General features: G+C 37.8%; 2 protein-coding genes across 2 annotated transcripts; both read right to left on the reverse strand.

Annotated features, from left to right (window-relative positions):
- Positions 1 to 468: 468 nt before the first annotated feature.
- Positions 469 to 9,158, reverse strand: LOC106172170 (uncharacterized). Its single transcript, XM_013552787.2, has 6 exons — positions 8,083 to 9,158; positions 7,864 to 7,904; positions 7,247 to 7,435; positions 4,876 to 4,982; positions 4,106 to 4,253; positions 469 to 2,703 (listed from the first exon to the last, which is right to left on the reverse strand). Exons 1-6 carry the CDS (start codon positions 8,211 to 8,213, stop codon positions 2,450 to 2,452), a joined length of 870 nt encoding a protein of 289 aa, XP_013408241.2. The 5' UTR covers positions 8,214 to 9,158; the 3' UTR covers positions 469 to 2,449.
- Positions 9,159 to 10,314: 1,156 nt separating this feature from the next.
- Positions 10,315 to 26,118, reverse strand: LOC106168606 (3'-5' exoribonuclease HELZ2). Its single transcript, XM_086994288.1, is given in 16 exon segments — positions 10,315 to 11,807; positions 12,188 to 12,298; positions 12,744 to 12,911; positions 13,684 to 13,846; positions 14,349 to 14,618; positions 14,874 to 15,523; positions 16,843 to 16,974; positions 17,734 to 17,976; positions 18,587 to 18,687; positions 19,215 to 22,674; positions 23,104 to 23,233; positions 24,297 to 24,376; positions 24,976 to 25,003; positions 25,169 to 25,282; positions 25,705 to 25,856; positions 26,044 to 26,118. Coding segments are annotated over 16 exon segments (5,979 nt in total). The 5' UTR covers positions 26,087 to 26,118; the 3' UTR covers positions 10,315 to 11,673.
- Positions 26,119 to 26,157: the final 39 nt, after the last annotated feature.

Below are 26,157 nucleotides of genomic sequence, written 5' to 3' on the forward strand. Positions count from 1 at the left end.
CTGCTGTGCACTGAAGCTGGTTAAGAACATTGTGCCTCGTTTCAAATTGTCTTTCAACTTCATATCACACAGACAGAACTTCGAAAACGAGGCCACTGAGAGGGAGACTGTTGGTTACATTTCGATACATTTACGAACACTGTAAAATACCCTTTCTCAAATTAATATAATGTTCACACATTTCTGTAAATATCCTGAATTGAAATACTAATTTTAAATGTCAGATTTATGACGAGGGAGAGAGAGGTCAAGACATTCTGTAAATGTCCCGAACTAGGGGAGAGTGTTATAAACTAAACACATCTTGGCAATAATCCGTAGCCAATTAGACTGCTGAGTGGTTTACTTATTATGATCAACATTATTGTTTATATTTTTATTAATATCAAACAATTTTACTGTTTGCAGGTATACCTGTTTGGAACCTGTACTCTGCGCAATGGTGCAAAGTAGTGATATTGTAAAATCCTGCAATAAAATTTTCTTCAAATATTAAATTTTTTTAAATGGTTGAATACAACATTAGTAATAGAACAGTAATAGAATTCAGTATAATGATACTGAATTGTTGTAAAGACATATAGGAAGCAGGGTTACCATATATGCTCGGAATTTTGTCGGAGAGGGGAATTTCTCGAGTTTGTTCACTGTCTTGTGAAGCCATATTTTGTAGCCTGAGATGCCGTATCCGTTACTTCGTGACCTGACCTGTCAAAAGCACGTCTGGGCGCTCTTTTCATCTTTCAATTCTTCCACATCAATCAGGATACGGAGTATCAATTACAAGTGCCCGGGGAGGGGGGGGGAGGAAGAGGGAGCATGAAGGGAATATATAACTATAAGTAGTATCCTTGCGACACTAGGTTACTCTGCAATTTATATCTTTCCATTTATGCTGTGAAATAATAGCCAGATAGTCCGTTGATCTCGCGAATCAACCAAATGTCCGTTAGTTGAGTTGCTTAACTGCAAGTAATTAATCCCCTCCCCTCCCCCGAAAGTCATACTGGCAGGTTTCCAAATGAAGACTATACCGCAGAAAAAGTTTGGGGCCCAAAAGAGAGTCAGCCAAGGACACGTTTGGGGAACACGTTAGAATACGTCATGATGGACATTAACAGGTGTAGGACCAGAACAGAGCCTCTGGTAAACAGTTTAGAACCAAGGGACCGAACTTGATTTGAAGACCAGAAGAGAGGCTTTACATGCGTCTGCATTAATGCGTTTCGCGCCATGTTATTTTGGTCTCGAATGAACGCGAGAATCCGCGTGACACCCTTACGTCATTAGCAACGGATGCCTTGACGACCGGGAAGAAAGGCATCGAAAGCCCTATTGACAAGCACAGATTTTAGTTTTACTACAATAACGGCCGTTTTAGTGGTAAAATACAATATAATATATTCCCATGCTTTGTTTACAATGTATTTCTTGCCGAATTTTGAATCTCAAGGAAGAGTTATTATTGCTTTAAGGCATTTATGTTACACGAAGAGGCCGACATATTTCAGAAGGTGCATTGACTGGCGCGAATCTCATATTTTTCATATTTTGATATTTCATTTGAATTGAAATATGAAATAAAATGGAAAAAAATTATATTATATTATAAATCTAATATTAATTTGTAGTCATTTTTTGTTTATTTAAAATATCTTAAGTTAGGCGAATAAATTGTGTTTAGGGACACATGTATACAAATAATTTAAAAAACGTATTACATAATTAAACATCACGTTTGAAATTTCTAAAATTAGCACCTCGTCCATATGAAAATATCAGAGGACGTCTATTACTAGTCTAGCCGGGAATATATGTCCGACTAGGACATCGATACCTGTCTGCAGGACTTAAAATACTAAGTAATGGGTGTCCACTGGACTTTAAATCCCAGGAAATTATGCCCTAGGACATGTGTTCCTAGGAATGGAAGACCCAGGACATGCATTCCCAGGACTTCCGTTCCCTTCACACCGGCGTCCCACATGCTAGGGTCAGTCTGAAGTAACGGGTTGAGTTAGAGGGCGAATATCACAGGTATAAAGTAACATTGAACGGGCTACTATTCCTTTACTCGGAGTCAGCTACCGCTGTTCCTGTCACATTATGTATGAATGTGTTCAAATAAGCCAACCGTACGATCCGATCAAAATGCCACATTTTATTATTTACCAATGTATGATCATAACCCTTCACACATCGACAGAAATTTGCGTTTTGAAATAATACACTGTCCAAAGCAATGTGCCCAATAATTTCTTCTGAAAATTGAATCTACCAACATTTATGAAATCATCAAATGTTAACTATCCTGTCAGCAAGAAAAAAAAAAAAAAAAAACGCATCGAAGTCCTGGTAACATGCGCCAATAGCTGTGGCTGAGCATCGAGTTGATCCTATGTCCTTTTGACTGTCTTAAATGATTGACGGGTATTGTGATATCTGGCTTTTAAGAAGGTGCGAACGAACTACAGACGTACGTATTTGTCTGGCTTGTAAAAAAGCTTACTATAAAGCCCCATACTTGGACAGCAGGTGTGCACGCCACTGTTGGCGTCCAGCGTTTTTGCCTCGATTTGGAGTCACCGACGGAAGAGATCTCCGGCCCAAGAGCAGTCTCTGATTCGCTTCTTGTTTTCCTGGATACAGACGCAGTTATCGGGGCACCATGATCTTCTTTTATCGCTTCAGATGGGATAGAAACTGCAGAAAAGGAAAACAAAACAAAGAGTGAAAATAATGCTGCATGGAGGAGATCTCGTGTGGCTGATGAGATCTCGCGTGGTTGAGGAGGTAAACCGACGTTTTGTTGATACAGGATATCAACAATAGGTGAAAATAGTTTGAAATCTCCACAAACACACACACACACACACACACACACACACACACACTCACTTCGTCCCCGTCATGGTGAAATAAACTTTTCGCTATGACATACACTGTATAGGCTTTAACCTTGTGAATGTGCCATGGATTCGCTGAAAGTGTTTCCAATCATTTTTTGAAAAAAAAAAAACAAACAAACTGATTAAAAAAAAAAAGAACAATCAGGGGAAGAAAAGTATGCTGTATTTTGAAATACTACCATTTTACCTACAGCATGCAAAGAACATCTCACACGTAATTGTCATCCAATCCCCATTGTTATATATAGGTAGTCTTATTATGAGTGAACCTGGGCTCGGAATCTCGAAAGGTTCGCTATGTTGCGCACGCGCTATAGCATAGCTAGCGTGCGCTATTTGCTAGTGCGATTGCACCCACCTGCTATCTCGAAGCCTTAGCAGACGCAACGCAATTATAACCTCAAACTCTACTAATATTCGATTGCCGCATTAAGTGAAGACGTCATAACACAATTACACAAAATGCAATTTTTTTCACCATGACGCAAATCAAGAGGTTGTTTTTATTTATAGGAATTACAAATACTGATATTTGAAGTATTTGACACCAATAAAATGTCAAAAAACAATTCAATAAGCGAAGCTTGGACTGACACAATTACTGACACAATGGTGAGTAGTGTTCAGTCTCACAATAATAGACATTGAGGAAGGTCACGGTGCGGCCGAATGCTTTGTTTCTGCTTTTTCATTTTGTGTGGAAAATGACACTTTTAAATTTATTATTATTATCAATAGACTACACAGATGAATGAAATTCACCAGAAAATATAAAATGATGTATGAAATGTTTAATTTTGAAATTTTTCTGCATAATAAAATATGACTTTGGCATTCTTCACGTGAATATTTACCGCAAGTTTTTCTATCAGAGGTACCAGTGATTCAATCAATTAAAAGCTTCCATGTTTTTGTTATATGTTTTATTATATGCTATTATGACTAGCAACCCAAACTTGCCACCATGTTTAATTACATGAAAGACACATTAAAATGACGAATTTTGCATACGCAGAGGCCTTTGCGATCAGTTTGATACGCCGCAAATAATAGCCTCGAAACTAATGGCGATTTGGACATTAGCGCACGGCCGGGATTTGCGAAGCTACGGGATAGCGCACGCTGGCCATGCTAGAGCGTGTGCGCAACATAGCGAACCTTTCGAGATTCCGAGCCCTGAGTGTCTTCATGCGTACCTTCCCGTTTGCGTCTTCCAGGGAACCCTCCAGAAAATATCGACGGTGCCCCGATTCCCACGACGGCGCAAGTGTTTCCCGTGCAGGTCCACACCGGGACTTGAAAGCTGAATTCAACAGTAAGCTGACACACAAACACAACAACGGGCTGGAAAAGAAACGCATGAACTAAATAGCGATCAAATCAAATTTATGCATTGGTCTTAAAACCCCTTTATAATGGACGGCGTTCTTTTTGCGCGCTTTGTGCGTATTGCCTTGGTTGCAACATAAATGCTTAATGATGGCACAACTGTCGGCACGTAATTAAGAAATTATTAGTATTTTTTTTTACTCTCAAACCGGGCTGTACTACGATACGCAGAAAGGGCGCCGCCCAGCGTGAAGAGGAATGGGGGGGGGGGGTAATAAAATATTATGTGTTGATAATGCATGAGCTGAGAGGAGCTGCTGTAATTCCATTAGTGTTTATTTATTTTATGGTTTACTGCCGATCTTGCCGTTGATAAGACTGAACAATATTTGCTCAATCCAGACGTGGGAAATCGATAAGGTGGTGAGTGAGTTCCATCGACTTTCACTCTTCTTCTACAATAAAAGTTATTTTTTAAGTTCTGAAAAAAAAGGCGCTTAAAAAAGGTTGCGCACCTTGTAAGGCAAACGAAAACGGGTTCGAGTGTACAGTTGCATGAATACATGTAGCAAACCGTGTGCAACAGTTTTGTGATTGTGATTCTGTGTGCATGATGTTGATAACTGTGCTAACATACCAACAGAAATTCAACTAAGGAAGTTTCCAATCCGAAACCGCTCAAACCAACGCAGTCGGCTGACCTGTTACTGCAGTCTTGGTCGGTCGTGCAGGATGTTCCGGCAACTATAATACAAATAATAGTAATAAATAATCGAGCACAGAAAAGTTTTACATTAAAATGCTCTCTAAGAAATATATATATATATATATATATATATATATATATATATATATATATATATATATATATATATATATATATATATAATAAAAGAAAAAGAAGAACAGCAACTTTCTTGCCCCGACCGGTTTCTTTCTTTCTTCAGGGGGTTTTGTTTATTTGTTACTAGGTGATGTCATAAAGGCTTAAATGTGACGTCTTTAACAATGAGTGTTTAATTGTTACTTTTACCAATGCTTTTATCTATTCAATGTAGGTTTATACTTATTAATGAATAGATTTTCTTTTATTTCCCTTTCTGTTTGGGTTGTTTCCCTGGTGAATTTATAAAATGAGAATACCGTAAAATCCTTGTTTTTGTTCATAGGGCATTCCCTAATGTGCCCACTCACAGACGTGCACTGATATTTAGGTTGTCTTATTTGTTGTCTGTGAACGGTCATTCTATGTCGGAGAGTGTCTCCAGTTTGTCCTATATAGTTCTCACCGCATCCACTGCAAGTTAATACATAGATTAAATTTGAGCTGGTGCAGGTGAATGGGTGTTTGATTCTGAATGTAAGTCCATTTTTAAATGTTATATGGCCCCCCTCTTTAATTAGTGGACAGGTGCCACACCTGGGTACCTCACATTTCTGTACTCGTATTGTTGAGGTTTCCACATATGTCCTGGAATTGTTTTCAAATTTTGCTTTTGTTAAAATTTGCTTTAGTGATGGACTTTGTCTCTTACTCTTTATAATCTGCATTTCGGTTAGTATCTCATTCATTTTGTCATCTTGTTTTACCAAAGGTAAGTTTCCAGTTATGACCTTATGTATTTCCGGATTTTTTGGATTATATGTTGATATGTACGGTATGGCTTCCTTTTTAATTTGAATTTTGTCTTTGGTGGTCCTCAGGTCGTTCTTCGGTATCTGTTTTGCCTTTTTAATCCCAGTTTGTATCAGTTGTCCTGGGTATTGTCTCCTTAATAGGAATCCTTCCAGCTCTTTGAGCCTTTGTTTTAATGTGGTTTCATTTGAGACAATTGTGCATAGTCTTCGAGCTAGATTGTATGGTATGTTGTGCTTAATGTGCCTGGGATGACACGAGTTAAAAGGGAGATATTGTTTTGTGTCTGTTGTTTTGTAATACACATCTGTCTCAATTTTTCCTTTTACACTCATTACCATAACATCGAGGAATGGGAGTTGTGTTGAACTTGAATCCATCGTAAAATGTAAAGAGGGATGTAGGTTGTTGAGGATCAGGTTGAAATCTTCCAATTCATTTTCTGTTTTGTCCCAAATTATAAAACAGTCATCAAGGAAACGTTTCCATGTGTTTTCTAATTGATTCCTAAATTCGACTCCAAACCGTTCTTCGCATCTTTTGTAAAGGCCTTTTTCGATGTATCCTAAGACAAGTGTAGTGTAAGTGGGGGCTACTTTTGTACCCATTGCATTATATATATATATTAAATCAACAATGTAGTGCTATACAATATACATTAGCAAGAAAATAATAAAATACAAGTAAAATCCTGTGAAACGTTTGTTATGTGCAGAGAAGAATGAACGTTAGGTGTAACTTATGTTATGTTTATCTTGAGCCCCCGCGTAAACCTTTTAATTTACACGCAATTTCACAATTTAGTTTAACCCATTTAAATTAAATTAAAATAAGAGATTTGTTTATCTCCACTCTGGTGTTGGACGTATCTTTTTTTTTTTTTTACATCAGTCTATATTTCGTGTCATAAGGAATGAGAACATGAAACAAGATTTCAACTCCAAGATATACCAGGGTATGCGAAAGGGTCTCCCCCAAGTAACCAAATTACGAAATGCCTGTTAATTTTTAGAAAAAACATCACTGTCATATTTTCCGGCCTTAATCAGCAAGTTACATGGAAACCATAGTTCTACGCATAATTCGGACTACTTAGCCCCCTAATTCCCAGTGTCTATGCATTCCAAGAACCCCATAAGAATTTACAAAAATAGAAGTAGAAAAATAAAAACAGATATTGTGGAATTTGCACATTCTTCTTGAACAGTACGAATGTTTTCAAGAAACATCTACAATTTAAAACTAATGACTTAGGAATATTTACATTTCCCAACCTTTGAGGCACTCTCGAAATAAATACAGTAGCGATTGCGACTTCCACTCATAACAGTGTAAAGTAAATATAACTATAAAAATGCCAAAAATCACTCACTAGTTTGACATGTTCCATTCACCAAGGGGTAAGCTGTCAAAGGACAGAGACACAACTGGTTGGAGCCGGTGAAGATCGAGAACAGCGGGTTTCGTGTGCACAGCGTATTGTCCCCACAAGCCAGTGGCGGGAAAATAGCGGCCGATGAACAAGCACTGAAGAGACTTGTGCTGTTATCGCTTGTATAACCTGGAAATATAATGATGTACCTTTATCTGCAGTAATTATAACGGCATTCAATTATCTGCACAGTAGGTACTTCGAAATATAAACGTAACTGGGAATTGCGATGTTCTTTATATTTGGTTTTAAAAAATCGGTTTATTTCACCCAAACCACGAACATTTTTAAACCGGATAATGGATTTGCGATTGTCGTTATTAACATCTGAAACGTGGTGCATGAGATATGCTCAGACCAAAGTCAACATCATGAGCTGTATCCCCAAAAATAAATAACACTCTTAAAAACAGGCTCTGGTCACTGTAGAAACACAGCTTTCAGTTTCGTCATTACGCGACACAATTTGAGTATCAGATTTTTTATTTTCTGTATCGTGGTGCTTATGAGTAATGGTGGTGAAAGCGAATAGCGTGTGGGTATTCCACTGATCTTACCAGCAATAGGAGGTATAGTGACAGCCATGGCCATTGTTGATCTGAAAAAAAAAAAAAAAAAAAAAACCAAAAAAAATTACGCTGCATATAAACAATACAAACATTCAACAATAAAACGAAAACGATGACAATTTTAGTGTTATCATTATCTTTCAAAAACCCGGTGTGTTTTTAACTGTACTTGTACCGTGATGTATTGTCAAAAAATCTTCCACTTACTTGTTAGCAGCCCTGCTGGCGAGTATATCCCTTTGTTTTGTTTGCTTCCTGAAGTCGTTTTTCCAGAGACACGCTAGCTTAAATACTGTAGAAGACGACTTAGCCGGTAAGCTTTTTTCATCTGATAGCATACGTCGGGTACCGTGCTAGTTTATCAATTGTAAATCTGAGGTTTTGGCTACGTTAATTGTAGTGGAGAAAACCCTTTAATCCTCGTCTGCCAAGTGCATCCTCTACAGTTATCACAATTCAGTCTGCATATACCAGTAATAAAAAATCCTTTTCGTTTCCGACAATAACTCTTGGACGTGGTAATGTTAGTAATAAACTGTAAACGATTCGTCTGACCAATTCGTGACTAGCATTTTCTGCCTTTTGTATTCTAATCAGAACATTACATCTGCCTAATATTAGGAGGAAATCGTGATAATCCCTGTGTCAATAAAAAAATAACATACGTATAATTTTAAAATGAGTGCCTTTTTCTCCTTTTATCAAAATCATAATAAATATATGTAAATAGATAAATAAACGGCGAACTGATCTAAGAAAAGCACGGCAAATTTCTTTAACTTAGGTGCACATTTTGCTCCCCTTCAAAAGTGTTCTTTACGAGTTTCATTTTGGTCCTAATACATAATCGAAAAGTATCGACGTTCTTCGGTATATTTATCCCAACTGCCGAACTCGAATACAGTTTTCCTTGTTTTTATTTAATTTTATTTGTTTTAAGACGGGTCCTGAGATATTCCACGTGGATCCGCAAACTTATGTAAACTATTCGCACGGTTCCCGACTAAAGATACGTGCAATTTACCGAAAAATGTTTTTTATCCATTATCGCAGATTCATTTTTAAGTAAAGAAGGAAATGGATGTTGGTTATTTCATTGATTCTGGTTTCTACTTTGCACGGTTATAATAATTTCCGACAAAAAAGATCAGCGAAATTACTTCTAAAACGTCGACGTTAACCAGTGACCCACGGCGGACGCGGTGTATCCATAGTAACAGCGCTAAATTTATTTCAATGGATCCATTTATCTGCGAACATTTTATGAATCAGGTTGTTGATTGGATAAAGCTTATAAAACTGTGCATTGTGGATTGTATCCACTTCCTGATCAATAAATGAATAAACATTGTATTTTTGACAGATGCGTAACGTATACAGGGTATATAGCGCCATTCTGATTGCAAGCGCATCAGAGGCTATACATTTGTGTATGATTTAAACGTAAGTGGTTTAATATCCACAGGTGGCTTCTGTGGTAACTATTCTCGTGACATTGAAGGAGAGGAAGTGTGTGCTGGTTTTCAATGTCAAAAATAGCTTGGCTCAATCCCAATCTCAAATTTCTCCCTCTCATGACCTCTCTCTGTCTCTCTCTCTCTCTCTCTCTCTCTCTATTCTATTCTAATTAGGTTATTGCACCATCTGTATACAAACTAAAAAAAAAAAAAATTATATTCTGCCTTATTGCCTTTCATTTCTGAATATTTTAGGAACTAACATACCTAAGACATTCATAGAACAATTACGTAAGATGTGTACGTAATAAGTGCTCTTAGATTTTTCATGAAGATACACTGTAATATTCCACATCAGCCCCCTTAGTCATCCTTAAAAAGCAAGGAACGCCTAGCCACCGTTTTTGTTTCCGCCACGCCTCCATCACGCTTCGCTTGCTTTGATGAAATCTCAATCCTGTCGGTAACTACACTATGCCCCCCCCCCCACCCCCCGAAAAAAAGTGCAAGCAGAATGGTGCACCCGGAATCTTATTGAGAAATACAGACAGGCCAGTAAAAGCAGTGCCAGCAACATTTTTCTTTTCTCCATCATAAATTTCTTTTCTCCATCATCAATGGATATATATTAGTTAATTGGTTATATTCTTAGGTCCTTTGAAGATGAGTATACAATGCTTAAAGCGATTTACCATCAGATTCTTTATATGTTTATATTCATATACAATATTCATGAACTAATAAATATATTAAAAAGGTGTTGTTATCACGATCGATCAACAGATATGCCTGGGGCATCCGAAAACTAAAGAAACTTGTACGCAGAATTAAAAAAAAAAAAAAAAAAAAAAAAAAAAAAAAAAAACTTTTATCCCCGTTTTCATTTATTTCTTACCGAAATGACATGTACAATTATTTTCATCAGTAATGATTTCGACGACTACAACTGCAGATAATAATAATAATAATACTACTAATAATAATAATGTATTTATTCGCATTTTTTCATTATTTAATGTCTTGATTCCATGTTCAGTAGACAAATCTAATGAAGGCTTATACATAAGAATGATTATATATACAATTAAAGTTTGACGTCTGAAATAATAATTTAAAGTAAAATGTTTAAAAAGTACTTAAAGTAAAACATTAAAAGTAATACAGTTACAAAAATCCAATATTTCTTTCATACAGTCTATTTCAAACATAAATAAATTATGCATAAAACATCTTAACATTTGTTCTAACCTGCTTTTAAAATGATTCTCATGGTTGTACTGGGTTATAATGTGTAATTCATTAAGTCCAAACCTAACACAAACTGCAACAGAAATTGCACAAGTAAGAACAAGAAGAAGATAAAATCTATGACTTAAAAAGCTCCTTGGCTGGGCCACAGGCGGAAAATACAATACATGGAGTTCTGTGCTAATGTTATAAAGGGATGACATGACATTTTGGCATTTATTTCAACCGTGTTGCTCCATTAAAGAGTAGTTATACATTAGATTAGAGTTATATTATTAGATTATAAAATGCAGTATGCGTTTAACTTAAATTTTAAATAAAATCCTAGCCCAAACTGGTAACCAGTGCAGCTGCTAGCAAACTGAAGTATTGTGGTAATTTTAAGGTGGAAAGAATGGAAGTCAGGGCTATATACTCTGCATGCGTTGTAATATTTAATCTTACCATGTGGACATCCATATAATACAAAATTAAAAATCAAAGTTAACCAGCTTATAACTGCTGCTTGTATAAGTTGTATAAGTTGTAACGTATATGTAGCTCCATTGATTCACGTATTTCCTCACAATTTATTCCGAATATTGATTGATTGATTCACGTATTTCCTCACAATTTATTCCGAATATTGAATAAACGAGACTACCGGTAAATAATGTTCGAGATCTGTTTTCCATTGAAAGTGAAGAATCAAAATAAAGCCCTGTTGTTTACCTAAATAATAATAATAATAATAATAATAATAATAATAATAATAATAATAAAACCTTGTCACTCAGCGTTTTAAATGCCCCCTCTTTTAATCAAATTGTTTTATTTATAAATAATTGAGAATGCATCAGTTTAAATGCACTGTATAAAAAAAAAAAAAAAAAAAAAAAAAAAAAAAAAAAAAAAAAAAAAAAAAAAAAAAAAAAACAGGTGTAAAATGTGATACTTTGATATTTTACAGTTGTTGTTTCACGTCTGTAGAATAATCCTTTATTTTTTACTTGTAGGTCGTTATTACATTTCTGACGCTACGGCCATCAGTCATGTACCCGCCCAGAAGCTGTAAAAAATTACAATTCGGAAGTCACACGTTAGGAAGTGTCTTTCAAAGACCCTCTTCATCCTCAAAATGTACTTCGTTATCTGACTCGTCTGAGCGTTGTCTTTCTTCCTGATAATACTCCCCAGCATCAAGCTTCCTTTGCAATCTCGGAGGCAATTTCTTGTAAAATGGTGTTCCTAACGTATAAAGTTTAACACGCTACATTATATGAATATACGGGTCGTAGTTAGATTTAATTTAAAATCATATTACCACAAAATTCGGCTTTTGAAGCAATAGCCTCAAATACCCATTTGCATAATTTGTTAAAGGGGGAAATATATTTGTTCCTGAAAAAAAAAAACATTTTGGGGGCTAACAGTAGAGGAGTTAATGCTTTAAGATTATTATTAACTCCACAGTCATCAAACAAAGATAAAAACGGTTCAATGCATGCAATATCGAACATGCATATGAAAGGAAATTGACCAGAAAGAAAAAAATGTCACAAATACAGTCAATATAGATCAACCTTTTACATACACAAACACATATAACAATATCAATTATTTAATACCTTTTATGCCCATTGGAAGAAACTCGCCAGCATCTTTGACTCTCCCGTTTTCTTCATAATGTGATATCAGCTTTTTTAACGTGGTATTACATCTAAGTAGCTTCTTATTTCCTGAAATTAAAATAAGTTACGACGTCACGGGAATCCTCATCTTTACGGCATATATAAATATCCCTTCACGATGTTTCTCTTCAGTGGAAGCGCTTTATGTGAAGCTACGTCTAGCTTCGATTTTGTTACAGTGTACTTTGACGGTGGCTTACTTTTATTTTACAATTATATCCAACAATACAGTCAAAATAGGTTAAAGATAAAATATTTTGACAAAATTGTCATAAAGCTATATTCAAACAGAAATCATATCGCAGATAACAGAAAGCTGTATATTACACATTGTTCACATAAATAGTTGTTTTTTTACAAGCTTAATTATCACAATCCGATTTCTCAAAAGCACTTCAGTAACACTTTCGTCCATTATTTCAATTTGTTTCATCTCATCACATTTCCAAACGGAATTCTATTTTGCTTAAGAGCATATGGTCCTTGCAGTTACCAATAATAATCAGGAATGTTCTTGGGCGAGTAAGTGCCACGTTAATCTGATTGTCATCTGTTATAAAGCCAAGGTTGACCTTACACCAGCCCTTGGTTGGCCTTTGAACAATCTGGTACTCTGGGATGGAACGGACAGTGCTGAAGATGACGATGTCCCATTCTCCACCTGGTGGAATGAAAAAATATGAATGCATTGTACATGAATCAAGGGATTTCAAAAAACCAATGGTCGAGTCTGCAGTCAGCTAATGCTGCAGAGGACCAGTACTGCTTTTAACAGCGCACTGATACCTAAGACTGGGTTCCCATACCCAGATCGATCTAACAAGGGTTTCTAGGTAAATTGCTTTTACCTTAAGCGGTCTAGATGTCTGACACGCCTATTGAAACTAATAAACGATAATTAATTACCCCTAGCAGCTTCAGTATAGGCGTGTCAAATAACTAAGCCGCTTAAGTTGATTGTAATTTAGCAAGGAATATCTCGGAGATAGATCGATCTGTAGTTAGTACGATAGGGTCTGGTAATAGTCCCTTATATGGGTGACGGAGTTTTTGTTCTGGAGTCGGTGGCGGTCGTATTTGTAATCTAAGGCTTTGCCGTTGACAATTGCAAAAACTGAATCTACATGAAGCTAGAAATTTGCCTCCCATTACTTTTATTAGGTTAACCCCTACTAAAACTTTGCAGCAACGAGTTTACAAGAAAAAATATATTGCTGCTGATTTGCAGCCATTTTACAGCATACTTACTGCAAGTTTGCAAAAAAGAATTGCAGTTTGCAGCAATATTGCAGCCTGATAAATTGCTAAGGGAAGAGGTGTGTATGTGACAATGTTACATTGGTAATGAAGTTCTTAGCCAGGGCTTTGTTGTTGTTGTTGTTGTTGTTGTTTGCTTGTGCGTGTGTGTGTGTGTGTGTGAAACCTGGTCTTACCCTGACTAGCCACCACCGTGCTCACTTGAACACCCTCGCCATGCCGTGCTTTTAGCGCCTTCTCGATCCCGTTGACTTGCGCCCTATATTGAGACAGTACCATGATGTTCGCTTTGGGTAAGTTCAGGGATGTCTTGCTCACCAAGATGCTGTAGATGCGTTCCTTGTGAAGTATAGAGAGGGATGTATTCAAACTTGAAAGCATTTAAATGTCTTCAGCCAAGATGGGCCAATATTATACAGTGCAGTTAATCTCAACGACCCGACTGGTTACGATTACCATTGCAAATGGGGTTATTCCAATCTCCCTGCTGCCCCACTCACAAATGCACCGAGGGAACATTACCGTGTACTTTCTTTTTGTAAGGTTAAAATAACCATGTGTCAATTACTGAGGCGAGCTGCACCAGAATACTTGCACAGCGAATTGAGTAGAAATATGAAGACAGCAAACCGAACGCAAAGTTATAGAAAAAATGTAGGCCTTTATCGAAATTATTGAAAATGGCATATATTGTATTGCCCTTCTCCTCAAAGAAAGTTCTTCTCATGAAATTAATTTTGAATGGAGAATGTATACTTTTGGCGACAAATATATACTAATATGTATCAGACATACTGTATAATGAAATGGCGTTAATTAGAATAATGGAAAAAATACTAACCACTTCCTGTATCTCATCCTGGTTTTTCTTGGACATTTCTCCGCCCTCTGGTGTCGAAATAACCATGCTCTCCTCCTCGCCCTCTACGTGGCACATCACGAAGCGTTTGTCTTCTATCAGCATTCGACCTTGTCTTATTCTAGGCCAAAGTACCTCGGCTGCTGGGGTGAAATCCCTGAACATTGGATCACTGGCAAATCTCAGAACAGGCGGACTATACAGTTGACCACGGTAAAATTCAGTCGACGGAAAGTAGCATATATCTGGATGCTAAATGAATAAATGTATACGACAATAATTCACCTATACACTTTTTTTTACTAAATAAAATTTTTGAGTCTGAGGATCGTAAGCTGTCAACCAGAAGACTGGTAAATAAATAAATGAAAATCGAGAGCAACATAACTATGAATGTATATCTTAATGATGGGGGACTGATAAGGTATACTCCCTGCAAAAATTTATCATGGCTTTGCATGCTCTTTGAAAAGATGGCAAAAAAAGTCACGACAATTGCGTACGTACCATTCTGTACTGCTTGTTCAGCATGATCGTTTGCGTAGGAAACTGCGTAGCATATCTCTCAAACAAAGACCTTTCCAATCCCATGTCCCGCGCAAGCTGATTTAATACTATCGGTCTTAGTTGCATGTGGTCTCCAATAAGCACGATTTGCTTAGCTTTTGAGTGCACGATTGGCACGAGACAATCAGGCTCGACACACATGCCACTTTCGTCCACAATGCATTGCTCTATAATCCCCGATCTTAGAACAGCATTACTTCCGGCCGTGGTGCACGTGCAGAGGATGACATCATGTTGCTTTATTTCATCCTCTTCCGCTTGCGCCACGAGCCATTTGTAGCGGTTTATTATTGCAAGAGAGACGTCATTCTTGACAGGGTCTTCGAAAAAAGATTTAAATTTGGCATCCAGTTCTAAAATGTCTTTAGATATTTTAGTTCCCTTGGAACGAATTAAATGGTGAAGGGCGATATCCTTGTGTCGTTCAGTAGAAACGGCATCCTTTGCTCGCGGCAGATCCGGTTCTTTGGGAATAGGAAAGTCACGGGTCACCAAACTCTTCCCGTACACGCGAAGGATCTTTGGGCAGATGCTGGGTCGTTCGTCGTTTGAGTCGTATTGCTGTGGGGAAAATTTCCTTTTGAAGAAATCTATAAAAGAGCATTGACATCAGTGTTATTTTCCTGTCATATATATATATATATATATATATATATATATATATATATATATATATATATGACAATAAAATAATAATATTTGATATCAAATATCAATTTATACTTTGGAAGGAGTCGTTGTATTCTGCCTGCATACCGACAGTACAGTATTACACACACACACACACACACAAAAAAAAAAAAAAAAAAAAAAACTTTGCCCAATAACCAGCCATGAGAGTGAGAGCTCCCACATAGCAAAATTCCAATTCCGATCCTGGTACAGTTCTTACTTATATACAGTTGCGTTCAGAAAGAATGTCACAATACCAAAAATAACACTTTTTAACAAAGCAACTGGTTACTTTTTATAACGCCGCCCCTCTTTTATGAATCGTGTTATTTGAACACAATTCATGTTTGCTCATTGCGTTATCAACACACAATAGTATGGTGTTTCATTGCAGCATGGGGTGTTATCCCCTGTCTAAGCAGACTGAGGTGTCAGCCCTAATACCCTTATCGCTATTAGCTAGATAGTTACTTTTGGTAACAAAAGGTAACAGACAGATAACAATCTGGAGCGTTCTTTACTGTAGTTTACTGTACATTTGATAATTTTACAACACATAAGAAAATGTCTTTATACAATACCAGTGTGACAGGACGGGTAGTCGGCTAGGGACAGATATAACTCTGCCCCCCCCATTACTTTTTATGAGTGACATTAGCCCCAATTGCTAACCCATACATTTATATATATATATAAGGAATAAAGTGCTGATCGACCTCCAATGATAGTTTTCTTTTCTCACGTGATGTGTTCACCGTTTGAATACAACGTCACCTGAATAACTCCCAAATGACCTTCCTCATAAGACACGTCATCATTGACCCGTTAAACGACAAGAGATACATTTATTATTTTACCACCATTGGTAATGAGATAAAGAAATTGTGTATTTCATATTTTACCATCACTGAGGGGGATTTACATTAAGATGATGGGAAGGACTTTTACCATAATCAGCGAGCTATTGTTGGTTGTTTATTTTCCGCTGAAAACAAATGATGGCAAATGATAATGCCACAGAAGGAAAGATTTTGAATGAGACAAAGTAGTTTCCAATATTGAAACCTTTCTATCAAAGAAACACATCGTCTGTATCAGACTGTGGCTAAAATGCAACCTTAAACCAACACTGCGGCTGCTGCGCATGCTGGGTCCTCATTTAACGGACGGCATGGATACCAAACACCTTGTCGCCATTCATGCAATTCTCATCCTTCTTTATTTGCGTTTTCCCTACCTGCAACCACATCAACTGATTTGTTAGACGGTCCACAATACAGCACATGTTTTCTTTCTCCTGGGGAGTTTCTGCGATTCCATTCTACGAATAAGTAGGCCAGACGGATACCTGTAAGCGTTTTGCCTGTGCCTGGATACGAGAAATGGCATTGGTTAGTGAGGGGAATTTAAAATTAATTTAAGCAGACATTGCATGACATATTTTAAAACTAAAACAAACAGATTGATCATAAAAGACCAAGTGTTGGTAGGGAAGAATCCGCTCCAATCAATGAAATGCTTTTGTTAAAACATACTATGCCCTACTGTTTTGCTTCTGTTAAATACATACTTTGACTGTTAGTTGATCAATCTACCAAAAAGATAGAGGTAAAAATTAAAAAAGAGAGATATGCATATAGATACATTATACATCTAATTACCAATGTTAAAGCTTATCCAAAGCTTGACCTTTAAAGCAGAACTGCAGATTGGATATTTTGTCTTAAATAAAAAGTCTTCAATTTTTCATTCCTACTGCAGTCATTTAATGTATCTTCAAAACAACTAATTGTGTTTTTAAAAAATCTTCTAGTCAACCGTGTGACGTAACATTGGGATTTTTGAGACAAAAGCATCATTTTCGGCTTCCTGATTTCCTCAGGCACCTGAACAGCGATAAATATACTTTTAAACACGTGAATAAAGTACAAAGAACGGGTTGGGGGGGGGGGGGGGGGTTCTGTATAGACTTGCTGTTGATTTTATACATAAAACGTTATTTTAGCCCCATGTGAATATATCCCTACCTTAAATCATTTATAACTACATTAAAATTTCTTACAATACAAATACCTATTACAAAATATATAACAATTTGAATCAGACATAAAAGATCTTGCTTATATACCTGGTGGTCCCTGAATCAATGAGAATGGCTTCATTATGGCAGATATCACCGCTTCCCTTTGTTTCTCGTTGGCTCTCGGAAGATAATTCTCCAAGTAACGCCCTTTGGAATATTTAGTTTTTCTGTCAAGAAGATCTTCGGGTTTCACGCGAGATGATTCTCTTCCTTTTTTCATTTCCCTCTCTATCCTCTTTTTTGGGTCTTCCTCGTGGAGGTAGAAAAATGCCTCTACATCTTTAAAGTCTGTGAAAAAATAATATACAGCAATGTAAGTATCGCATTTCAGCCAAACACCTGCGTTAACAATTTAACGCTAAAAATACACATAAATCGCCAGCGTTAAAAATCAACAAAAGCACCCACTTCTCAACGTCTGACAACAATTCTAACCGTACTGAACATCTTTCGTTTTATTTATATATCACTTATTGATATTAATGTACTTCTTTGGAATTCCCCCAGATTTGAAAAACTTTGTCCTATATTTCAGTTTTGAAAGTTTGAGTTCTATCTAGACAGAGTGATGACGGCAGCTGACAACAATACTGTAATGACTCGATCTTTTCAGTGGGTACAATTTACCTTTTTTCAGAAACATGTTTTTAGAATCATTACAGCGTAAATTTAAATGTAGCATCTGTGGCGCTTTTTCTTTGCAGAAAATAGTTTGAATAACTCCTTTTTTTGTTTTATTGCACCCAAATAATAAGGACGTTCGAATTTTAAGTATAAATGAGTAAAGCAAATGTAAATTTTACATTTTCCCCATTGTAAAGATAAAGAGATTACTTTAAGCCATACAATTTGGGCATATAAAGGCACTGGTATAATAAGGCGGTAAACCTTTGCTTACCTCTATCGTTCATCACATCTCTGAGATTGGCTTTACCCAAAGCGATATTTCTAGCCAAAATGGTTGCTTCACCAAGACTTCGCACCGCATTTTCCATTCGTCTTAAAATGATAGAATTACACAGACACAATTGTAAATGTAAGTTTGTATGTATGTATTTATGTATGTATGTGTGTATGTAGGCCTATGTATGCAAGTACTTTTATGTGTGTATGTGTGCGCGTGCGTGTATACGTGGGTGTGTATGTGTGTGCGAGTTTTTGTTGCAAAAACTCAACAAGAATGTTCGGATTTTAGAAATTAATGCTATTGAATTTACTGTATCTGTAAATTGTGTGTGTGTGTGTGCAGAGAAGCTTTGTACCATCTGCTTTTTCACAGATCAAATGCTAATCCTTTACATACGGCAAACAACACAAAAAATAAACTAATTGTTATTTCAACTGAGGATTCAAAAGGACTGTTCAGATCCTTTCCCAACTACAGAGTCATTTTGCAAATAATGTTTAGCTACATGGTTAAACACCAGGCACTGATGAAGTGCCACTATATGCAACACTGCACACAATTCATTGAAATTTCCCTTCTATGAAAAAAGATGAAATTCTTTAATGATGGCAATACATACACGGACGGCATTATTCTGTCAAGAAATTCCACTGTGGCTAATTTCGGATTGGATTTGGACTTGATCGTCTCCGGAATGATACCATCATGGAGTTTAAAAACCACCCTCTTGTCCCTGCGTCTAACATGCACAATCAGACCATGTCCCAACCACGTGGACTCTGCGTCTGAGTTGTACTGCGGCAAACAGATGCTTCTAGATGACGGCTTGTTATGAGAGGACTGATGGTCAACGGGGCAATCGCCAGTAGCACCACTGTCACTGACGCATTGGGAGTCAGGCTGAATGTTGCGGTATACAATGCACACATACCCTCTGTACTCGCCGGTGTCTACTATTCTATCAGGGTTAGCGGCTGCATCGCCGTCATCTTCCTGGCTGGAGGAAAGCCTGATACCCCGGTCTTCGCAGAAGGTGTCTCCTAGCACTACGCTCCCATACCAGTTCCTATTTTTCTTCATCCACGATACTCTCACGTTTTGGACGGTCAAAGAAACTTCGTCTATGACAGCCGCTTGTGCGCCCTCTATCTGCAGTAGAGGGATTAGTGTTGACTGATAGGTCTTCTCGTCTGTATATTTCATTTGTAGAGGTTTTACTGGGGAAATGTCACAAAAACAGGCCACAGGGTCGTCGTGGTGTTTTAAGCAGATGTGCACATTGGGCGACAGGCTCATTAGAGACAGCCTGGGACATAGAGATCCTCTATGGAACTTTACCTGAGCTAGAACTCGGACAACTGTCCCAAGGCTCATTTTTAGCTGAAACTTAGATTCCTTATTTGCGATAGTCCCGTCTCTGTTGCGATAGGCATCGGTGTTTATGTTGACAATGAATTTTTTTTCTCTTTGAGCCTCGCTAGCTATATTTTTCTGTTTCTTTTGGATCAATGTCGAAAGAGCCTGGGAATTTTGTTGGCTAACAGCCTCAATGATGTCGTCCCACACACGTATAGGCAACGGAGTCAGAAACTGATTTGGGTTAACATCGTGCCAATCCTGGGCGTGTTGTTTTTGCCCTTCCCCGTCCGGGGGTTTTGGAAATGCCACCCTGTCATATAACTTCTTCTTCCATCTTAGAGGACAAAACTGGACATGCGCACCTGTGTCTTGCTCTAAATTGGGTCTCTTGTTCAGGCCCATAGACCCAAAGCGCAGTCTGAGATGCCTCGAGGGGATGTCTTTACAACACGGTAAGCGTAGCTGGATAAAGGAATCGTCAAATGCAGTCACTATTGGAAGTATGGTGCTCGTCGTGTTCTCTTTCAACTGGAGGCAGAATTGCATGAGTTCACATGCACCATGGAACTTCTTCGCTTTCTTGTGGAGCGCATTCATCTCCTTGCAAATTTCTTCCAATTCTTCTTGGGTATAAGGCGGAGTGTCATCTGCCTTGTCAAGCATGGCGTGAACAAAACGGTGAACTACGATGTCCACGTATCTTCGTATCGGAGACGTAAACCAAGTGTAGTCCGTCTTGTTCAGTCCGTGGTGCCTTTTATACTGGGATGGGATGGCAGCGGAACTGTAAGCCGCCATTCGGGTCGGTCGTTGGAGTTCGATAAGGTTCCAGTGTGCACTGTATATTAAGGGAGCATGCTGTTCTCTGGAAAATATATCCAAAAGTTCCTGCCCACCACCCTTCCTGGAAACCTCAAGTGCTTTCTTCCACACTGCTTCCCTCACATGCAGTGTACCCAACTGCCCCTGCTATTGGACCTGCTTTAACCCTGTGTCATATTTTCGTCGGTAATTTTTCAATGTAGTGGAGTGCTTGGCTACTTGGTTGAACTCCTTTTGCCACATTTGCAAAGCTGAATCCATAGGAGGGTCTTGTACCAGTAGAAGAACATGTTGAAATGATTCGCCAAGGGATTGCCCTATGGTCACGTTAGCCAAGATCATGAATTCCTCCACAGTCACGTGAGCCATAGGGGCACCGCTGTCCTGAAATTGGTTAAAAGCAGACCCCTCTTTCAATCGATGGGCGCGACATTTACTTGCGATGTGATGTAATTTTTTCAAAGCGTTGCTTATTTCATTTTCAAGTCCTGTCCCGCACAGTATCACCTCTGCTTCTTCATAGGATAATTTCTGTTTCGATTTCACCACCGTTCTCTTAATGGTAGGTTTGAAATTGTAGGTTTTATCAAAATCGAAGAATACTGAAAGTGCCAGCCTGTCCTCACCCTCGACGAGACTACACATGGATGTTGTGAGTTCATCCGGTAGCATATATATGCGTGGTTGATCACTGGGAGGATAAAAGCTGACACCTCGTGCTCGAGCCACTTTGTCGATCAGGTCATCCTTCTTAACAAAATACGTGACGTCAGCAATGTGAACCCCAATGCGTGTACAGTCGACCCCTATATCTTCAATACTCAATGCGTCGTCCATATCTCGTGTATCTGCGGAGTCAATTGTCAGGGTCACCACGCCCCTGTAGTCCAAGCGTTTTTCAATCTCATGCGCGGGGATTTTTTTGTGTTTTCTGGACAAAGCTTTTATTCCATCAGCAACATGTGTTGGGAACGTTTTGACAAGTTCGTGTTGAATCATGAGTAGCCTCATTTCTCGCTCCAGTGATGCGCTACCCTTCAAGACACCAACAGCAACCCCAAGAGGAAAAACATGGAAGGGCTTCCATTTTAGGTATCTTACCAAGAGTATGATTTCATCTTTGTATTTGGCCTCTATTTTCATCTTCTTTTTGTATTTCAATTGGCCGTTATATTCTACAGAGTATATAGGGACATCTGCTTCATCTTTTCCCTGGATGTTGTCAGGGAATCCAAGGAGCTTAATCTTAGGAACTGTCTGGCATATTGGCTTTGCAAGGTTACTGCTGTAGTCGTCAATGGTGCATGCAAATCGAGAGAACTTTTTGACACGGGGTTCAAACCATACACCAATTACTTTGCCTCTGTATATATGGTTTGGTACTGGATCATTTTTAGGTGGGTTAAACACTTCAACGACAACATCCGATTCATTAAAAGCAAGCCCAGAACGTGTTCTGCCGTAGAGTTCAATACGCGGTATCTGTTCATTTGTGCCTATCGGAATCGCATGAGCCTTCTGGTTGGTTTCTATGTAAAGGGTGCAGAGTTTATATTTTGAAGGATTCTCCCGTAATATTTTCTCCAGCATGAACTTTGAGTGAAAATCATACACATTGTCGCCAAAATAATCATCTTCAAAAGATTCTAAAAATGGGTCTTCGTATAGAGCATCATGGAAGTCCTTTTCCATGAATTCTTCATGTAGCATGTTTTCTTCCTCTTCTTCAACTGAGTTTGAATTCGGGAACACAGGTTGCGCCACATGAATCATCGACTCTTCCAAAGGCTCGTCCTCAACCGCCGCAATGGATGGCGTACAAACAGCCTCTTCATCTTGGGATGCTCCAGACGAATGGACAGCCGCAAAGCCGGGAGCTTTTGATGGAAGCCGTTTGCCTGGAATATAATAAAATGTATTGCTCAATTAGGTGTAAATTTCAATTGTGATTGCTATATACTGGACAAGAAAAGGGTTATATCGTGTCTAATGAACCTGCAAAATATTTGATGATAATACCTTGTCTGTTCATGTTATACCAATTATGAATTAAATATCTTCATTGCCATGTTAGTTACAATTGAAAAAAATGCCCAGCGTAGAATAGTTAATTTAGGAACCAACTTTATATATCATATTTAACAGTATGATGTTACGTACATTACTAGTTCCCCAAAAAGGGAACGATGACTTAATTGTTAATCAGATAAGTGTCAACCGAAGTTTGCAAAAGTCATTCCTGTAATGGTACCCTAATATCCAATTCAATGTGGGTTTTTTTGTTTCAAACGCCCACGTTTGTCAAATGACGAATAGCGTTAACGCACGTGTTTTTTCATTAAAAAGTCGCTCTAAATCAGCCTGATCCTCCTGATCCTCTTCTGTCATTGGCTGACCAAGATCCGTTTCCATTGATGCTATAGTTTCTGGGGGTCTTCGACTAGTTTTAGTGGCATCCTGGAAAGAATTCCTCACTCTTTAATCATGTAACAATAAACCGTATTAGTAAGAGTGGGGATTTTCTGCATAGCTTAAAGTGATAATAACTCTTCGTATGAGATCTTTATTTCACAATAAATACCTTGTGAATAACTCATAGAAATAAAATATATTCTGTTTTACCACAAAAACAGCAGTTATAGCTATTATTCTGATATCTGAGCTTTGTAGACCACGTGACCTCCATTGATGGCTATACTCTGTTAAAATCTCTTAAGGTTACTGCTGTAGTCGTTAAGATATTTTAACAAAAAACCAAACTTTTTAGAAAAAAAGCAGGGACTAACTTTGAATGTAAAAATGGATCCATTAACTATAGGTAAGTATGGGAAAATTGTTGTTTACTCCAGGAAATTTAATTTTTTGGCCGAAACGAAGAGTTATTATTGCTCTAAGTGTTGCAGAACGGGCACTCAGAACTCCATAACCCTTAAGCCTCGGTCACAACCGGCCGTACGGGGTTACAGGCTGTTTGCGTCTGAATTTTGGAAGAAGAAAAAGGGGAGAACAGGAATCAATACTGACGTGCGCCGTCAGTACGTCATCACAAACGTGTGAGGCAAGTGTAAAGCAAAACTGACATACAGGGGCACTACTTGCGCCTGCGTTGCATTCCCTTCGTAAGTGGCGAGTATGTGCCACGTACGCAGGAAGCAAGACAAACTCAAGAAACGATTGCAATTTTCACAGTCATCGTTCCTTGCAATAAGCGTCACCACTTGAAAGGACAACTGATGTGGCCCTTGCGACTCGCAAGACAGACTTTCCTCCACCTCTACGAACCCCACAACCTCCACTACACCCAAAATTCGTGGGAGAAGTACGGTCTTATAATCCGTTCGTCCGGTTGTGACCGAAGCTTAAGTAATCCAACTTTTCACATTTACTGGGCCCATGGGAGGTTTCTAGGTCAGCAATGTATGGTCTCTACGAGATTAAGCTGTGAGCATTTTGAAAAAAAGAGAACGCTTTCATACTCCATGTTAAATGTCGAGTATGTAAATCAATGTAGGGGTCTTACCCTGCTGTCACTAGAAGTGTTCACCTGCCTATTTCTTCTATAATGTCTAGGCACTATCTTATCTGATTTCGTCGATTTTTCTGAAACAGTAGCTGAACCGAACATCTTCAATCAAAAGCGCGGATGACGGTAAATATCATAAACGGAAACGGAAACTATTTGACAAACATTTTAAGCGCATGTAGATACCGTATTATATTTAGAATAATGTACAGTGGTCCGCTAAAGTGAGGCAAAAGTTTGACTGATCAGGAAGCAATTTATTGATAGCCTGTTATGTGATAAACAATTGCTTTATTTTCTGTGACATTAAATGTGGTATATCTTTTGTACAGTCACATACGTTATATTGTGTTTCAAATCGCCAAATATTTGTCTTGTTAAAATCGATAGATATTTTGAAAGGAGTGTAACATTTACCAACATCTCAACAGCAATATTACAAACAATAAGCTAATCAGACTAGGCAATCTATTATAAACTAAATCACAACTGGTAAGTAAAACGCTGAACGTTAAACAGCATACTAAAATTTAAAAAATCCATCTGCTTGTTATTTATGTAACTTAAAGCCAATTCAGCGCATATTCGACATGCTCATGGTGTTTAAATACGTAGCTGCATGCGTTTATTTAACTGTTCGATTATTGTGAATCATATCCCAACATCCAACACTTACTGGTTTTGGTCACTCTTCGGCTTGAAGCCTGTAAAGCAGGATAATTATTTGAAAAAAATAAGCACTGCTAGAAATAGTATGTGTCGTTTTACAACATGTGAAAGAACGGATGGTCTATTCTTAAATGTAAAATCAGGCATGTTTGTTAAGATAGAATCCAAGTCATTTTACAGTGAAATATTTTGATACAAACCGGCAGAAGTCCCACAATCCAATCCGGATCGTACTTGGGTGACGCCCGTCTCTCTATGGCCTCGATTTCATCTTGCGTCCTTTTCAATCTTCGAATCTCGTGTTCTCTAGATTCCTGCAAATTACGTAAAACATGCACACGCCACAACCAATACTTAAGTTATTACATACATATATCAAAAGAAAATATTAATGGTACCGTCACCTTGTTTGTTTGAACAAAAAAATCATTGATGGTCATTAATCAGGAAGTATATTGGACACAGTGCACATATAAAACTAAGTTGGGTTCCACTCCAAATATCGTTTTTTTATCTATCCCGAATAAATCCATTAAACAGACATATCATCAAACAAATTTAATCGTCCACAAGCTTAATGTCGTTTCCAAATTGGCTTTAAAGGAGATTAATGTCCCAATATTTTAATATATAGTCTGCATGTACGATTTGTTGACGATACTGAATACCTTTAAGGTGACCAGATTGTTTTATAACATTGTTTTAATCAACAAAGATTCATCATATGTGGACGTACACTGGGCAGAATGCTATGCGCCTCCTCTGCCATTTCGATGGCTTTTTTAATGTCCCCCTGATTATGGAACGCCCTCGACTTTAAATCGTACGCCTTTGCACACAGCGCGCGACATTCGTCTTCTTCCTGTTCACTTTCTATCAGATCAAGAGCTGAAAACGGAGCGTATTAATGAATGCTAAATGCCAAATAAACGCAAAAAAGATTATCACGGTTTCAATGGTACTTTTCATTTAGAAATATTAATCAGTTTGCAGAATAAAGAAAGGGGAATCAAATATACTACCCATTTTAATGAAGAACCCGTGGTCCCTTAATTCAATAAAGGTAATAACTTACCTTTTATGCAATGGTCTCCACATAGTTTTGTAAATGTCTGCATCAAAGAAAAATATACAAGGATTTAATCTCGTTATTTAAGATTTCGTTATTAAATGAATATGCAAAAAGTAA

Source organism: Lingula anatina, chromosome 8 (genome assembly GCF_051362555.1).
Source record: "Lingula anatina isolate TDL-2025a chromosome 8, LinAna3.0, whole genome shotgun sequence".
NCBI lineage: Eukaryota > Metazoa > Brachiopoda > Lingulata > Lingulida > Lingulidae > Lingula > Lingula anatina.